Below are 14,991 nucleotides of genomic sequence, written 5' to 3'. Positions count from 1 at the left end.
TCCTAGATCAGCCAGGCTATGGCTGATGGGCTAGGAGAGGCCTGGGAGAAAATATGTCACCCACACAGGGCAGGAGAAGACTCCAAACTTTCTGATTTACCTCCTGGAAATTTGTTGTGCATGAGTGTGTGCAGGTGCTAGGAAACTCTGGGTGCAGGAGGCAGGAGTGGGGTGAGAAGGGAGACTGGGTTGGGATAAGTAGGAGGTAGGAGACATAGATCTGAGGTGCTGACCTGAGGCACAGGCATGTGGGGAGGCGCTGCCAGGTTGAGTCTGAAAGAAGTTGATTGGAGCCCATCTAGAACTCGGCACTGCAGCAGTGGTTATAACAAGTAGACAAAGTCTCTAAATTAGAAGAGGTCAAAAGGATGACAGTCAGGGAGCGGGTCTTTTCATAGCAAGACGGGGCTCAGAAAACAGTAGTCAAGCTGAATTCAGGTAGATTCTTGAGAGGCCAGATCATCATCTAGTGAGGGACAAACTAGGTTTGAGCAGATTGAAGTGCATAGACGGCTGGACCAATTCCCTGTAGACTGGGAGAGTTGAAGAAAGCTTCTTGAAGGAAGCAGGACTCAGGTGGAAAGGGGAGGGGTTATCCACAATAGAATGCTTCCCCAGATGTTAGAGTTACAGAAGGGGCATTGGACCAGGAGTCAGGTCCTGATTCTTCCACTTAGCTCCTGCAAGTTCACTCCCACTCTGGACCTCAGTGGCTCCATGTGTACACTTAAAAGTTGGTCCCGGTTGGGCAGTCTAAATCCAATGTTCTGGGTCTTTGAGCCAGGGATGTTCAGTGGGAGCCAAACTGTATAGTGGGGTACAGAGACTGAGGAAGAGAATCCTACTCAGGGCATTAGGGAGCTGCAGGGCTCCAAAAGGCTCTGTATGCTGGTTTCCAGGGGAATGGGAGATGGAGGAATTGGGGGTAGTAAAGTTGGAGGGACAGAGAGGCTAGAGAGCAGGACCCTGGAAGTGGATACTGTAAATCAAGGTCTGGTGAATTCAGTGTGGATGTCTGAGGGACTGGCTGCAGGGATGGCCTACTGTTCCAGAGAGGCGTCTCTTTAAGAAAGAACTGAGCAAGATGCTTTGACCCGACCAATCAGTCAGTCTTAATGGTGACCAGGAGGTCAGCATGGGGAAACCAAGTTAGCAGTCCCTTTGTAGGGACTCAGGTAGTCCAAGAGGTGAGGGGTGGCTGTAATGAGAAGCAGAAATAAGTCCCTACTGGGGCCAAGGGGCATTCTGGAGATTAGGGGTACAGAGTGGCTCTAGGACTTGGAGGAACAGAGCTCCAGCCAGTAAGGCCAAGGAGACCCTGGCTGACCCAACTTTCATTGGTTTTCCAGATGGATCAAGTGAGAAACTAGCTGAAGAGGACAGCATCCAGTCACATCATGAGGTGATGAGTGCCGGTTTTACTGATAGGGTAGGGAGAGGGTGGAGAGAGGAGGTAATAGAGTGGTGTCCGGGGCCTAAATCTCTGAGACTCGAGCAGGCAAGACCATTTATTGTCCTCATTTTTCACCTATCTTCTGGGTTAGCCACGTTAGCTTCCATCACGTCCCAGACCTTCTTCCTAGTCCAGCCAGGCTATGACTGATGGGCTTGGAGGGGACTGGGAGAAAATGGGTCGCCCACACAGGGCAGGAACAGGCCCCAAACTTTCTAATTTACCTCCTGGGAACTTCTTGGACACTCTTTCATCCAGGACCTGGATCTGGTCTGAGTTCTGGCTAACTCTAGGAAGCACATTACCCTGAGGAAATGGCATCTGACTTGGGCTGGCCTGCCCCACCCTGGCCCTGACTCTGTCTCAATCTACCTCTCTGTTCCTTCCCCTCTCTCTTGGTCCCTCTTAATCTTGGTCTAAAATTCCTATAGGGAGTGGTATCCTAACTGCCCAGCTCTCTGAGTTCTAAGAACTCACAAACTGACTTAAGCTCCTAATCTACCATCTGTGCTGTGTCTACAGTGTGAACAACTCCACCTCCTTTTTTTGTTGTTTTTCCCCTAACAGTTCTAAACAGAAGAAATCTAATTCTCTTGATTTCCTATCAGTGATGTAAACATAAACATATTTGAAATATTTTCTCTATATCCTTTTCTTCTTTCTTGTTTTTTAGTTTTTACTGGGAAGGTTTACAGAGCAGAGCATCAGTTTTACATTCGATAATTCATACACATGGTTTCATCTTATTGATTATTATCCCCTCAGTGTAATGTTGCTTACCCCACTTCCTCCTTGGGGTTCATGTTTGCATTCCTCTTTCTTTCCCAACTTTATCCTTGGGAAAATTCGACCTTCTCTTGAAGGGTCACCTGGCCCTTGAGGACAGGAAACTGGGCTGCCCTTCCCAAAGATTCCCTAGGGGGTCTGAATTTACTTATCTCTCCTTTGCCAGCTTGTCTCCCCTTCCCAGGCTGGGCTTCTTGGCTGAGGGCCAGTGCTGCAGAACCTGAGGTAGTCACCCTCTTTGCTTCCCATCCTGTCCCTAGGAGGCACTGTGCTAAGTAAAATCTACCCAGATTTTGTTATAGGCCCTGATCTAGCTATTTTCACTGACCTTTGGGGATTAGACTCTTCAATACTTTTTTTTTTTTTTTTAAGTTTTTATTGTGAAATGAGTGAAAGTTGCAACAAATCATATACTTTGTCTCATTACAATGATTATAATCCCCTCCATTTACCATCAGTTAACAGTATTTCTCTCTCTCTCTCTCTCTCTATATATATATATATGTATATATATATATATATATTTTAACAGTCAGGCATATATAATAATTTAAACCACCAAAGGGTATATTCTGCAAGCCTGCCTCCTGACCACCAGCTCTCAGTCCCTCTCTTTCCATGAATCTAGAGTCCTCAGCTGCTCCCTCTCTCCATGCCCCATCTCTGCTTAGGGTCCCACATTCCGCTTGTGCTCTTCTCCCTTGATGGTCCTAGAGTCTTCTGTTTCTGGACTGTAAAACGAACTACTTCCCCAATTTTGTTACAAAACTTCTACATTTACAGTTGTGACAATTATTTGCAATTAGTCATGATAACAGTTACTCATTATTGAATCAATCATAAGAATCTTATCCCCATCTCTTTTCACCAGACCCATCTAGACAAGATGAAAACTATTCAGTGGGGACTCTACCTTTACTCTTAAACTAAACTCCCTCTTGAAACCTTGTAAGCCAATCACTTCATGCCTTTATTGCCTCCTCATTTTAGGTAGCCAGTGTCTAAGTTGCTCATCCCTATCTACCCTTATACAGAGGGGATAGCATTGATACTTGATGTGAAGATTCTTTTCCTCTCTGTTGGTATTTTGAGCTACTATATCCATGAGTATAGGTCAAGTTCATCTTCAATACCTTCTTGCTTATATTGCACTCAACCAGAATTTCCTGGAAGCCTCCTATGTATGTGGGCCTCTGCTGGGGCTACTCCAAAGAGGTCTTGTGGGCTTAGACTCTGGGCTATCAAAGAACTAACTCAGAGGCTGAACAGGGCAGGAACAGACTCTAGAAGAAGAAACGTGAATGACTCAGGGTCAAATCTTGCCCCTTGCCACAACCCATTTGCTCCTCTTCGTGGCCTGACACTGCCCAACCCCCTGACTTGCCCTCAAAACATATACTGTGTTGGCACTGTTGTCCCTCCTAAGACTGGGTCCTAGAGGGGTCTTAGAATCTAGGGACTCAGGAAAGGAGATGCAGGCTCTGAAGACCCTGTGTCTGGATGGGCTGGCTCTTAGTCTCCCCTTCCCACAGGATTCTGGGACCTGGTGCGATCTTCAGAGGCTCATCCATTCCCTTGTCTCATCATCAAAGTCAGAGAAGAGTTTCCTGACTTCACTCTGCATTCCCATCTTCTGTTTCTTAGATATTAAGTTGTCCAGGGCTGATCAGTTCACTATATTTCTAAGATCAAGGTCTCAGCACCCTTTCCCTCTCCTATTCCAAGGCCCTGCCTCTGACAAGGCTTAGTAGAGGTTGACTTTCCAAACTAGTATCCTCTGAGTCTTTTTCCAAAGATGTATTGTCTGAAAGCCTCTTAGCCTCTTCAACCTCCACTTTCTATACTTCATGGGAAGTCGTGCTGTTGCAGACTGTTTTACTGTCTCCCACCCAGCAGTGGTCTCTGGTTCTCCGACAGTTGCCTGTACTTCCTGTCATTTGCAGAGCCATTCCCAGGACCCATGCTCAGGTGATGGTGGGAGAAAGAGGGGCCTGAGCACCCCAGCCCCCACTGGCCTCAGCTCCCCTCTGGGATTCATCCCACGCCACTTCCGACCCAAGGGGACAGGCAGCACCACAGTCAAGATTGTCCTGAAGGAGAAACATAAGAAAGGTAGGGACTGAAATCACCTTCAACCATATGGTGGGAAAGGGGCCCCCAATTGCTCCCACCTCTCCCATTGACACCATCCACTCGGCAGTCCTCCCCTCCCCTCCCCCTTCACACCATCCACTCAGCAGTCCTCCCCTTCACACCACCCACTCAACAATCCTCCCCTTCCCCTTTTACACCACCCACTCAGCTGTCCTCCCCTTCCTTCCCCCTTCTCACCAGTCCCTCAGGAGTCCTCCCATCCCTTCTTCACTCCCCGCACCACAGCCCTATAGATCACAGAACAGCAACACAGTCCTTCTGGTCCTCAAGTCTAAACCCTATCTGACAGGTGAGGAAACAGGTGAGGTTCCAAGTATTGAGTTAGAGACAGAGTAAGGATTGGAACTCATGTTCCAGTCCCAGTCTTTGTTCTGTCAGAGTACAGTAAGACTCTCTGAGCATCTTCATGTCTTTGCTGGAAATGGGGGAGATAGAACCGAGATGGAAAATGATCCTTGCCTTTGAAAGGCTCATAGGTGAATCGGGGAAGGAGACATATATACATGACTGTCATATATGGAAGAACAAAGGGAAAGTCTCTGACAAAGGAGGGAGGGACTAAGCTGGACAGTAGGAGGTCAGTCAGGATGGAGCGGAGAAGGAGGACACATGGGCAGCTGTGGCAACAGAGGAGAGGAAAGAAGTCTCAGGGCCGTCTGTCTAGGAGTTAGGCGGCTGAGTCACATCCCTCTTTGTTCTGATGGGATACTAAGGCTGAGAAACGAAAATGGACCAGACAGAGTTCACACAGGAAGGTTAGCAATAGAACTTGACCACACTTCTCCTGTCTGCCGGGCCTTGTCTTGCTCCATCTGAGGTATTCATGAAGGGTAGAGGAAGGACTCTCAATCTTAAGCAAGCACTTACCTGACACATCTGATCCCTGAGTGCTAAGATAAAGGGGATGTCATTGACGGGAATCAATGTGGCTGGGCACTATGGCTGGACCAGATGGTAAAATGGGGTTTGTCAAGGCTCTGGCCTTTGCTGGACCAGAGCCTCTGGCCTAGGTCTGAGACACTGACTCTCCTCCCTTCCTGCCCTTCTTGGCCTAGCCTGTGTGCACAGTGGGAAGACATACTCTCACGGGGAGGTGTGGCACCCAGCCTTCCGCTCCTTCGGACCCCTGCCCTGCATCCTATGCACCTGTCATGATGGTCGCCAGGACTGCCAGCGTGTGACCTGTCCTACTGAATACCCCTGCCAGCACCCTGAGAAAGTGGCTGGGAAGTGCTGCAAGATTTGCCCAGGTAGGAATAGGGGCTGGAGGCAGGGAGAGCAATGACCAGAATGAACCCTGGGTTTGTCTGAACATCTCAGACAAGAAAGGCTAGGACTCGGTTTATAGAAGCACAGAACATTAGTTACACCGGAGTAGAAACTGTCAAACTTAGAAAATAATTAGATTTACGGAACCATCAATACAGTAATAGATGCAGAGGCTCTCAGACATATACAGAGTATATCAGATAATGTTTGGGACTCCATGGAGTAAGAATCATGGCCATTGTTTATTTCACATGCATGAATTAACTGAATTCTCATAATTGTGGACAAAGTATCTGTATCTCCATTATGTAGAATGAGAAGATAAGTACCTTCTCTGAGTTCACACAGCTGAAAGCAACAGAGTTAGGACTTGAACCAAGGTCTGTCTTAGTCCAAAGTCTATGCTCTCAATGGCCATTGGCTTTCTATCTCCTCTGTATATGAGAGAAATAAGACCCAAGTCACACAGCAAACTAGTCATGGCACTGGAACTAGAACTCAAGCTTCCAGACTTGCTGATGGGTTCCTTTAATGATGTCATGTGGCCCCAGGGCTAGCAGGTCTGCAGGAGAGAACCTCAGAGTTGTTGTTGTTGTTGTTAAGTGCTGTCGAGTCGGTTTCGACCCATAGCGACCCTGTACAGGGTTTCCGAGGGTGTAAATCTTTACGGGAGTAGAAAGCCTGATATTTCTCCCGCGGAGCAGCTGGTAGTTTCGAACCGCTGATCTTAAGGTTCGCAGCCCGATTCGTAACCACTACGCTACCAGAGCTCCTTCGAACCTCAGAGTATCTCACTGAGAAGAGCAGCCTGTGATTTCCCACAGCACCTGTTGTCAGGGGCAGGCCCATTCTCTCAAGCCAGGAAGGCAGGCAAGAGTTGAGGGTGGACCTGGACTGCCTGTGGTTGGCAAAGCTGAAAGGGAGTGGGGAATATCTCAGTTGCTCTCAAGTTAATTCTAATTCATGTGATGCTGTAGGACTTTCAAGGCTGTGATCCTTTGGAGGCAGATCACCAAGCCTTACTCTCAAGGTGTCTGAGAGATGGGAGCAGGGTTTGAACTGCCACTTTTCAGTTTGCAGCCCAAGCACTTAACCATTTTTGCCACCCAGAGACTCTGGGAAGGAAAGGAAGGGGGACTGAAAACAACAACAACAACAAAAAAGAGACAGAGAGAAGGAAAAAAGAGGCAGGAAATATATCCGAGCACCTACTCTGTCTCATATTGTACTGTGACTCACATATATCATTTAATCCTCGCAACTCCGTCATTTCACAAAAGAGAGAACTGGGTGCTTACATTTACCTACAGTCTCCATCTCTCCTAGAACTTAACGTCAGGATATTTGAGTTGCGTGCTTACTTCCCTAATTTACTATTGTGAGCTCAGACAAGTTACTTGACCTTTCTGAGCCTCAGATGTGTAGCTGATGAAAATACTTTGTGGATTACAAATCAAAATCCAAGCATAAAGGATCATTATTATTTATCAGAGTAATATGCTGTTAGAAGTCCTAGTGTGGCACTGTAGGATAAACACTGAACTGCTCACCACAAGGTCAGCGGTTCAAGCTCCTCAGCTGCTCCTCAGAACCTCTCTATCCAGGGTTGCTATGAGTCGGAAGTGACTTAATGGCATTGAAGAACAAATAACCATATGCTGTTAGAGCACAGTAGTGGGGAGCATAATAGGAACACTGAGGAGTTCAACTGGAATTCTCTTTGGGATTGGCTCACTCCTGGGCTCTTTCACAAACACACCTGGTCTTGAGCTCCACTCAGATCTCAGTCCCTATCCCTTTACAAACATGGAGATTGTAGCCTGACAGGCCTTAGCTAGACATCTAGGAGGACTTCATAACTGTGGCACTTTAGGATAAGCAATGGACTGCTAACTGCAAGGTCAGCAGTTCAAATCCACCAGCCACTCCACAGGGGAAAGATGAGGCTTTCTGCTCCAGCAAAGACTAACAACCTTGGAAACCCAAAATAATGTCGTTATGAGTCTGAACCGACTCAACAGTACTTAACAACAAGAAGAGTCTAGAAGAAGGGATTAGGACTTAGTCCTTCAGCCTCTGAAAGGTGGTCCAGTAAATGTTGATAAACAGGAAGTTCTGGGGAATGTCATTGGATTGTTTGCACATCAAGGCTTTCGAACAGGATCCAACTGGCATCAAAAATGTTCCCACCAACACCACTATGGTCACAATCATCCTGATCCCATCCCCTCTCCCACCATCACAAATCATCACTATCACTACTGCCTTCATCATCCCCTGCCCTAGACCTCACATTCTGTACAGTGAGAGCCTATGTCCAGTGAAGGGAGTGATTCAAAAGACAGAGCTGACAGAGTTTATACGAGTCTGTTTTAGAGCTAAGATGTACCCAAGTGGAATAAGACATGGCGTTGGAGGCATGAGTATGTGGCAGAAGAAAATTTTTTTCTTCTTTTTTAAATGGATTTTTAAAAAATTGTTCTAAATATAGCTAGATGGTGGTGGTGGTATGCCGTGGCATCGGTTACGACTCATAGCTGACCCTGCATAGGGTTTCCGAGGCTGTAGATCTTTACAGGAGCAGAAAGCCTCATCTTTCTCCCATGGAATGGCTGGTAGTTTCGAACTTCTGACCTTGAGATTAGCAGCCCAACTTGTAACCACTATGCTACCAGAGTTCCTTAAATATAAATAAAGGGGCTTCAAAAAGTTCATGGAAAAATGGAACTAAAAAATAATGGAATTTTTCCATGAATCTTTTGAAAGCCCTTTGGATAGCACAAATTGCCATTAAATTTCACATATACACTTTAATGATGTCAGTCACATTAATCGTGCTGTACTGCCAACACCAGTATCCCTTAGCAAAAGGCCAGTTCAAAGCTATGGTGAGAGAAATCAGGGTGGGCTGAGCTGTTTCTGGGCAGGCTGCTGGAGGAAGCGGGATATGAGCTGAGCTGCTAAAAGATGCGAAGTTTTCTGAGGTGTTAATCAAGGGAGGGGCCCAGAGCCTCTTCCTCTTCCCATGAGCACTTTCCCAAAAACCATAGAGCCCCTGAGGGGGTGTCAGACCAGTGGCCTTCTTCCTGGGCCTGCCAGGGATGGAGAGACAAGCATTCATGAGACCCTTGTTTCTCTCAGAGGACAAGGCAGACCATGGCCACCGTGAGAGCAATGCCACCAGGTGTCCGAAGGTGCCTAGCCGGGTTGTCGTCCACACTTCAGTGTCCCCAAGCCCAGACAACCTGCGCCGCTTTGCCCTTGAGCGTGAGGCCTCTGACCAGGTGGAGATCTACCTCTGGAAGCTGGTAAAAGGTGAGCATTGGCCCATTTATGGCTGGCTGTACCTCTGGCCCGTTCCCCTTCCTTTGCTTGAGGTCCCACGTGGGCCTTAGCGATGTCATGTTGATCGGGTACCTATGCTTCAGAAAGACCTGTCTCTGGCTCCCCCCGCCAGGTTTAAAAGTCCCTGGTTCCAAAATCCAGGAAGATAATGAGTTGAGTCTGAGTCTTCCTGGGCTCTGTTAAGTTCATTCACTCTGAGATGCCGAGACCTCAGAGTGCTCCCTCTCCTGGGGGGAAGGAGTTGTTGCACCTTGAAAGGAGTCAGGAAATAAATAGATCTCTAACAGAATTTCTGCCCTTCAGGTCAGCTGAGGAGATATTTTCTGGCCAAGTGCCACACAGATAGTATCCTCAAGGTCTGAGGACCTTGAAAGTTTCCTACATGACTGGGCCCAACATTCCAAGTTAAAGTTGACGTCAGGATATATTTCTCATTCTGTGAGAAACCCACTCTAGTCAATAATCTACTCATATCCCCAATTTAAGGTCAAAGAGAAGTACTGGCAGTTAGATTTTATGGCTCTTCCTTTAAAGCAGGGATGGGAAACTTTTTTTCTGCCAAAACTTATAGCATCATTCACAGGCCATACAAAATGATCAACTTAAAAATTAGCCTGCTATCGTTGGTCAAACATTTAATTAACTCATCCCCAATGTGATGGCTGGTGTGGCGCTGTGGGTTAATGCGTTGGACTGCAGAGTCGGTTTGAACTGCAAGGCTGGCGGTTCAAGCTCACCAGCTACTCCTTAGAAACCCTATTCAGGGTTGCTATGGGTCAGAACCGACTCGACGGCACTTAACAACAAAAATGTGATGGCTAGACCAAATGATTTTGAGGGCCTTATACAGCCTTTGGGCCAGACGTTCCCTACCCCTGTTTTAAAGCAAAGGGCCCTGGGTGGTACAAATGGTTACGTGCTTGACTACTAGCCCAAAGGTTGGCAGTTCAAACCCACCCCGGAGGTGCCTCAGAAGACAGGCTTGGTGATCTGTTTCTCAAAGGTCACAGCCTCGAAAACCCAATGGAGCAGTTCTACTCTGCACACATGGAGTTGCAATGAATCAGAGTCAATTCAAGGGTAACTTGCAAGAGTAACAACAACCTTCATAACATAAATCCCTTCTGGTAGCGTAAAAATTCAACCATGATCCAAACTGAATCCTTTGGTGTCAGTGAACTAAGGTCACTTTCCTCTCCTGATGGGTTTGGCTGGGGGGTCGGGGTGGGCATGGAGAGGGAGGAATAAAAATGATAACAACAGTCAATGTGGGTAGCACTTTAGAATTTACAAAGTGCTCTCACATTCATTATCTCATATGATCCTCAAGGATCTTGAGAGTTAGGCATTATTATCCTCATTTTACAGATGAGGAAACTGAGGCTCAGAGAGGTGAAGTGCCTGGCCCAAGGCCACACAGCCAGTAAGTAGAGGATCGGGAGTTAGAGCCCATGTCTTGTGACGTCCGGTGCGGCTCTTTCCCTGCTCTCCTCTGGCCCCTGTCGTAGGAGGACTGGACGAAGGAAGTGGAGCTGTTGAGCCTGGAGAAGAGGATTCTGGGGAGCAGGACGGCTGGCTTCATGACTCTGAAGGGCTGCCCCAGGCAGAGGGGGCAACTGTGCTTTCAGTTACTTCAAGAATCAGAGCAGCAAACAGGGGCTTTGGAATATAGACAGAGCTGGATTCGAATCCCAACTCTGCCTATTTTAGCTGTGTGGTCTTGGGCCTCTCTGGACCTCAATTTTCTTCTCTGTTAATTGAGGAGGAGGGTTTTAAAGCCCCTGACCTGTGTTGTTGTTAAGAGCCATCAAGAGCGGTTGGTGGATTTGAACTGCCAGTAGCAATGAATACCCATCTCATTCCACTCCACCAGTTGATTAAACGTTGGAGAGAGGGAGAACTTTCTCATACTTGGAGCCTTCCCATAGTGAGAGGGAGGGAGCAAGAAGTGTGCACCTTCAGGGGATGTATGTAAGCAAAGGCTGGGTGGGAGTTGGGGTAACAAGTCTTTTGAGCCATGAGACCCCATTGTCACTGGAGAGGTGCTGGCTGCACTTTTACTCTGGCCTTCCTGAGCTGGGCAGGGAAGGCTTCATGGTGGGTGGGCTTGGGCTGGATAGGATTTTCAAAGCAAAGAGGGGGTACATTGTAGGCAAGGTGGCAGCAAAGACCCCAACACTAGCTCCAGAGCCTATGGTCTATGATTAGTAATGTAGCAGGTGCTTTGTACATGTAATGTGCCTCACTTAATCCTTATAATAAAATGAAGGTATGCATTAATATCTTCATTTTGCAAATAATAATACCAAGTCTGATAGGTAAAATGACTTACTCCAAGTCACACAGTTTAAGCAGAAAACCCAAGTCTGACTCTCCTCAGTGCCTCTTTTGGTCCAGGATGGCTCAGAGGACGTATAGCTCAAGACCAATCCCTCGATCCCTTCATCTCAATAAGGTGGTGTAAGGGCGCTCTTCAGTTTCAGGTGTCAGCTCTCATCCTCCTGGCCCCCTGTGCTACCTAAACACCCCATCAGCTGCCCATTACTCCATGACCCAGACTGTGGGAATTCAAACAAACACTCCCTAGGTCTGATCCTCATTGGGAACCGCTTCGCTGTTTATTCACTCAAAAACTATGGAGACGGCAGCTTGGGGACTGGGCGAGAAGGGGAGAGTTGGACTAGAAACAAGGAGAGTAGGTGGGTGCTGAAACCTGGACCAGGCTCAGCCGTGCCACAGTGGGGCTCGTCCCAACATGCAGAATCTGAACAGACAGCTTAGGGTCAAGGGCCTTAAACGTTCCTAAGTTTTAGAATAGAGGAGACTCCACTCCTACCCGAAGACAGGTTCTACATTTCCAACACTTGTATGGCTTAGCCCAAGATGAGTTCTTCAAACTATGCTGACCCACCAGCTTCAACTTTGTCCAGTGGTCCACAGGGCCTAGCTGCCCATCAGATTTGGCAGAGCTCTTCGAAGGCACAAACATGCCCCTCAGTCTAGTTTCTGATTTCAGGCTAAGAGCCCAGTCCTTTCAATCATGCTTTACAGCTGCACTGTGGGCATCCTCCCTGCCATGTCCTCTCAGCTTGTTTCCGGCAGAGTCTGAATGGCAGAGCTGCTACAGTGGGGCCTGTCCCACTTCATTTTCCTGCTTGTCTCTGTGATACAACCCCAGGTGTCTGGATGCAGCAAACTCTCAAGTGTGCACTCCCTTTGCCTTTGGAGCCGGTCTCTTCCATGGCCTCGTCCTTGGCATCTAGGCTCAGGGTCCCTGATTCCTAGAAATTGGGTCCAGAATCAGTGCTCTCTGCGCTCCTCTTGGTGGGATCCTCTTCTGATTCCCATAAGCAGGGCCAGTTCTTGGTTTTCTTGGGGGCAGTGCTGGCCTAGCAGAGGTCTTGCTGGCTGCATCTGTTCTTTCTGGCCACAGACCCTGGTGGTAACAGCTGGAACAATCTCACAGTCCATGTGCTCCGTGCCATGTGTGATGCCAGTGATAGTCAAGTGTCCAGCATCCCATGGGATACAAATATCAGGTCTTTCCTCTTCAGGGCCTGGCCTGGGCATACACATACGAGGGAGCCTCAAAAACTTTGTGGAAAAATGGAATTAAAAGATAATGACATTTTTCCAGGAACTTTTTGAATCTGCCTCATGTTTACTCATCCATTCATCCATGTAGCCATCTGTCCCTCCATCTACCTACGGATTCCCTCTTGTATTCTACATGACTAAAATGGAGTCCTGGAATGGCGCTGTAGGGTAAGCACTGGAATGCTAACCATGAGGTTGGCAGTTCAAACCCACCATCTGCTCCTAGGAAACCCTATACAGGGTTTCTATGAATTGGAACTGACTCGACAGCACTTAATAACATCAACAACAACAGTGTGGGTCAGGTTCTTGTGGTCCAGAGAAGAAAGCCCTCCAGGGGTTCCCAGTCTGTTAGTGGAGGCAGGAATAGACACAGTGAGAGGCTTTAGGAATAGCTACCACGACAAACAGAAGTCAAATGGTTTGGATACCCCAAGGAGGACATTATAACTGTCTGAAGGGGTAGGACAAAGAAACTGTCCCAGATAAAGCTTGGAGGATGAGTAGGACCGTAGAAAGTGTTCCATCAGGAAGAGGGGTGACATATGTCAAGTCTTGCCCTCCTCAGATGACTTTGAGCAGTTGGTTTTGGCTGGAGCACAGGCAAGACCACTCAAGGAGTGTTAGGGTGAACTGAACCTTGGGCTGAAAGGGGCTAGAAGGTAGGCACTTGTTAGCTTTTTGGTGTTTTGATGTCTGAATAAGGACACTTAGTGATTTTTATTGTAAATCTGATGCCCAGAGAAAAGTCTGACGAATCTGTATAGGTTGGTCCATCCTTCTTTCCTTCCTTTCTCCTTTCCTCACTTCCTCTCCCCTTCTCTACCCTTTCCCTTTCCCACCCCCTCCCCGCTTCCCACCTGCACATTGTACAGAGGAGTGCGTGAGGACAGAGTGGTGATGGTGACAGGGGCACGGCTGACAGAGAGAAAAGCCAGTGTGTGTGCACTTTCCTGTAGAGCTGATGGGAGGTCAGGGGAGGGCGATGACAGGGGAGGTTCGTGTTCAGAGGACTGTGTTAGGGTTATGGATTTGATGGGGTATGAAAGGAGTCAGGAGGCTAGTGCAGTGACTCGGGCAAGACATGTAGGGGTCTGAATAAGAAGAGAGCCAGTGGGGGTGGGAGAAGAGAGAGATTCAAAACACTTAAGAAAAGTCAATCAATACAATTTGGCATTCAGTCAGCATGGGGGTTAGGGAGGGGGAATGACCAGGTCACTTCCGTGTCTTAGGTCATCCTGTTTCACTGACCCAAAAGCCCTGCTCATGCCCCTTTCTCTGCCCTCAGGAATCTTCCACTTGATTCAGATCAAGAAAGTCAGGAAGCAAGACTTCCAAAAAGAGGCACAGAACTTCCGGCTGCTCACCAGCACCCACGAAGGTGGGACCTGGACTGATGAATGGGACCTGGGGACAAGGGCAGGGATAGAAGCTGGAGTCTCTGGTAGTTCTCAGGCTGCTGGTGCTGGGAGGAGGGGCCACAGAGGGGGTGCTGTCAGCCACAGACGTCAGTTCCCGGCACAGGAATCCAGTGGGCGTCTGGGCCAGAGATTTCCCAACTCTGTGAGCGGGAAGGTGAAGCCGAACAGGCTGGATTTGGACTTAGGGGTGGTGGGAAGACAGGGCTGCAGGGTGGAGGGATAGTTTGAGCCCTCTACACCCTGGTGCTGCCTACTCCTTCTCTATGGGGCAGAACTCCTTCCATCCCACTAGCCACTGACCCTCTGAGACCCTTCATTTACTCGACAGCACATTTAGGAGGGTGGGTCTGCAAGTGGAAAAGGGGGCAACAGGTGTCAGGAAGCCAGCCCAGCCCACAGAAAGAAGTAGGATGTTTAGTCCAGGTCATATGCCAGAACATATGATGGGAACACCTACCTTATTCCTCTCTGTGGACTCTAGACCCTGGCCTGCTCAGTTCTTCTTCGCCCTAAGCTTGCCCACCTCCAGCCCCTCTGCCTCTGTTGGGCACACTCACACACACACACTTCTGCCTTTTTCCATGCAGGTCACTGGAACGTCTTCCTAGCCCAGACCCCAGAGCTGAAGATCCCAGCCAGTCCAGACAAAATGACCAAGACCTTATAGCAAAGACCTAAACAGTTGCATATATGTATGAACTTATCATTTTTGTTATTATATGTTAATAAATAAATAAGAAGTTGCATTACCCCTCAACTCAGCCTGCTGTGTTCACATCCAGATGCCTGTGGGTTCTCACAGTGACTTCACAAGGCAGGCCTGGTTCGCCTTCTCATGCAGAGGTGGAAACAGATTTAGAAGGGGCAGAGACTGGCTCCGGTTCTAGAAGTGACTCATAGCTAGAACCAAGGGCTAGTTCCCTCTGTCTCTTGGTCCAGGCCACTGTCCACCATCATGCGCTTGTC

At 48.1% G+C, this 14,991-nt stretch overlaps 1 protein-coding gene across 1 annotated transcript in view; it reads left to right on the top strand.

Annotated features, from left to right (window-relative positions):
* CHRDL2 (chordin-like 2) overlaps window positions 1-14,703 on the top strand; it is a 41,848-nt gene extending 27,145 nt beyond the window's left edge. Inside the window, exons 6-13 of the mRNA XM_006875414.1 lie at window positions 1,350-1,402; window positions 3,353-3,357; window positions 4,185-4,351; window positions 5,449-5,643; window positions 8,804-8,977; window positions 10,376-10,430; window positions 13,893-13,985; window positions 14,613-14,703. Coding sequence (XP_006875476.1) covers window positions 1,350-1,402; window positions 3,353-3,357; window positions 4,185-4,351; window positions 5,449-5,643; window positions 8,804-8,977; window positions 10,376-10,430; window positions 13,893-13,985; window positions 14,613-14,703 — 833 coding nt within the window. The remainder of the gene's footprint in view (window positions 1-1,349; window positions 1,403-3,352; window positions 3,358-4,184; window positions 4,352-5,448; window positions 5,644-8,803; window positions 8,978-10,375; window positions 10,431-13,892; window positions 13,986-14,612) is intronic.
* Window positions 14,704-14,991: the final 288 nt, after the last annotated feature.

This window comes from Chrysochloris asiatica, unplaced genomic scaffold, assembly GCF_000296735.1.
Source record: "Chrysochloris asiatica unplaced genomic scaffold, ChrAsi1.0 scaffold00326, whole genome shotgun sequence".
Lineage (NCBI taxonomy): Eukaryota > Metazoa > Chordata > Mammalia > Afrosoricida > Chrysochloridae > Chrysochloris > Chrysochloris asiatica.
This window is presented reverse-complemented; position numbering and strand designations above follow the sequence as displayed.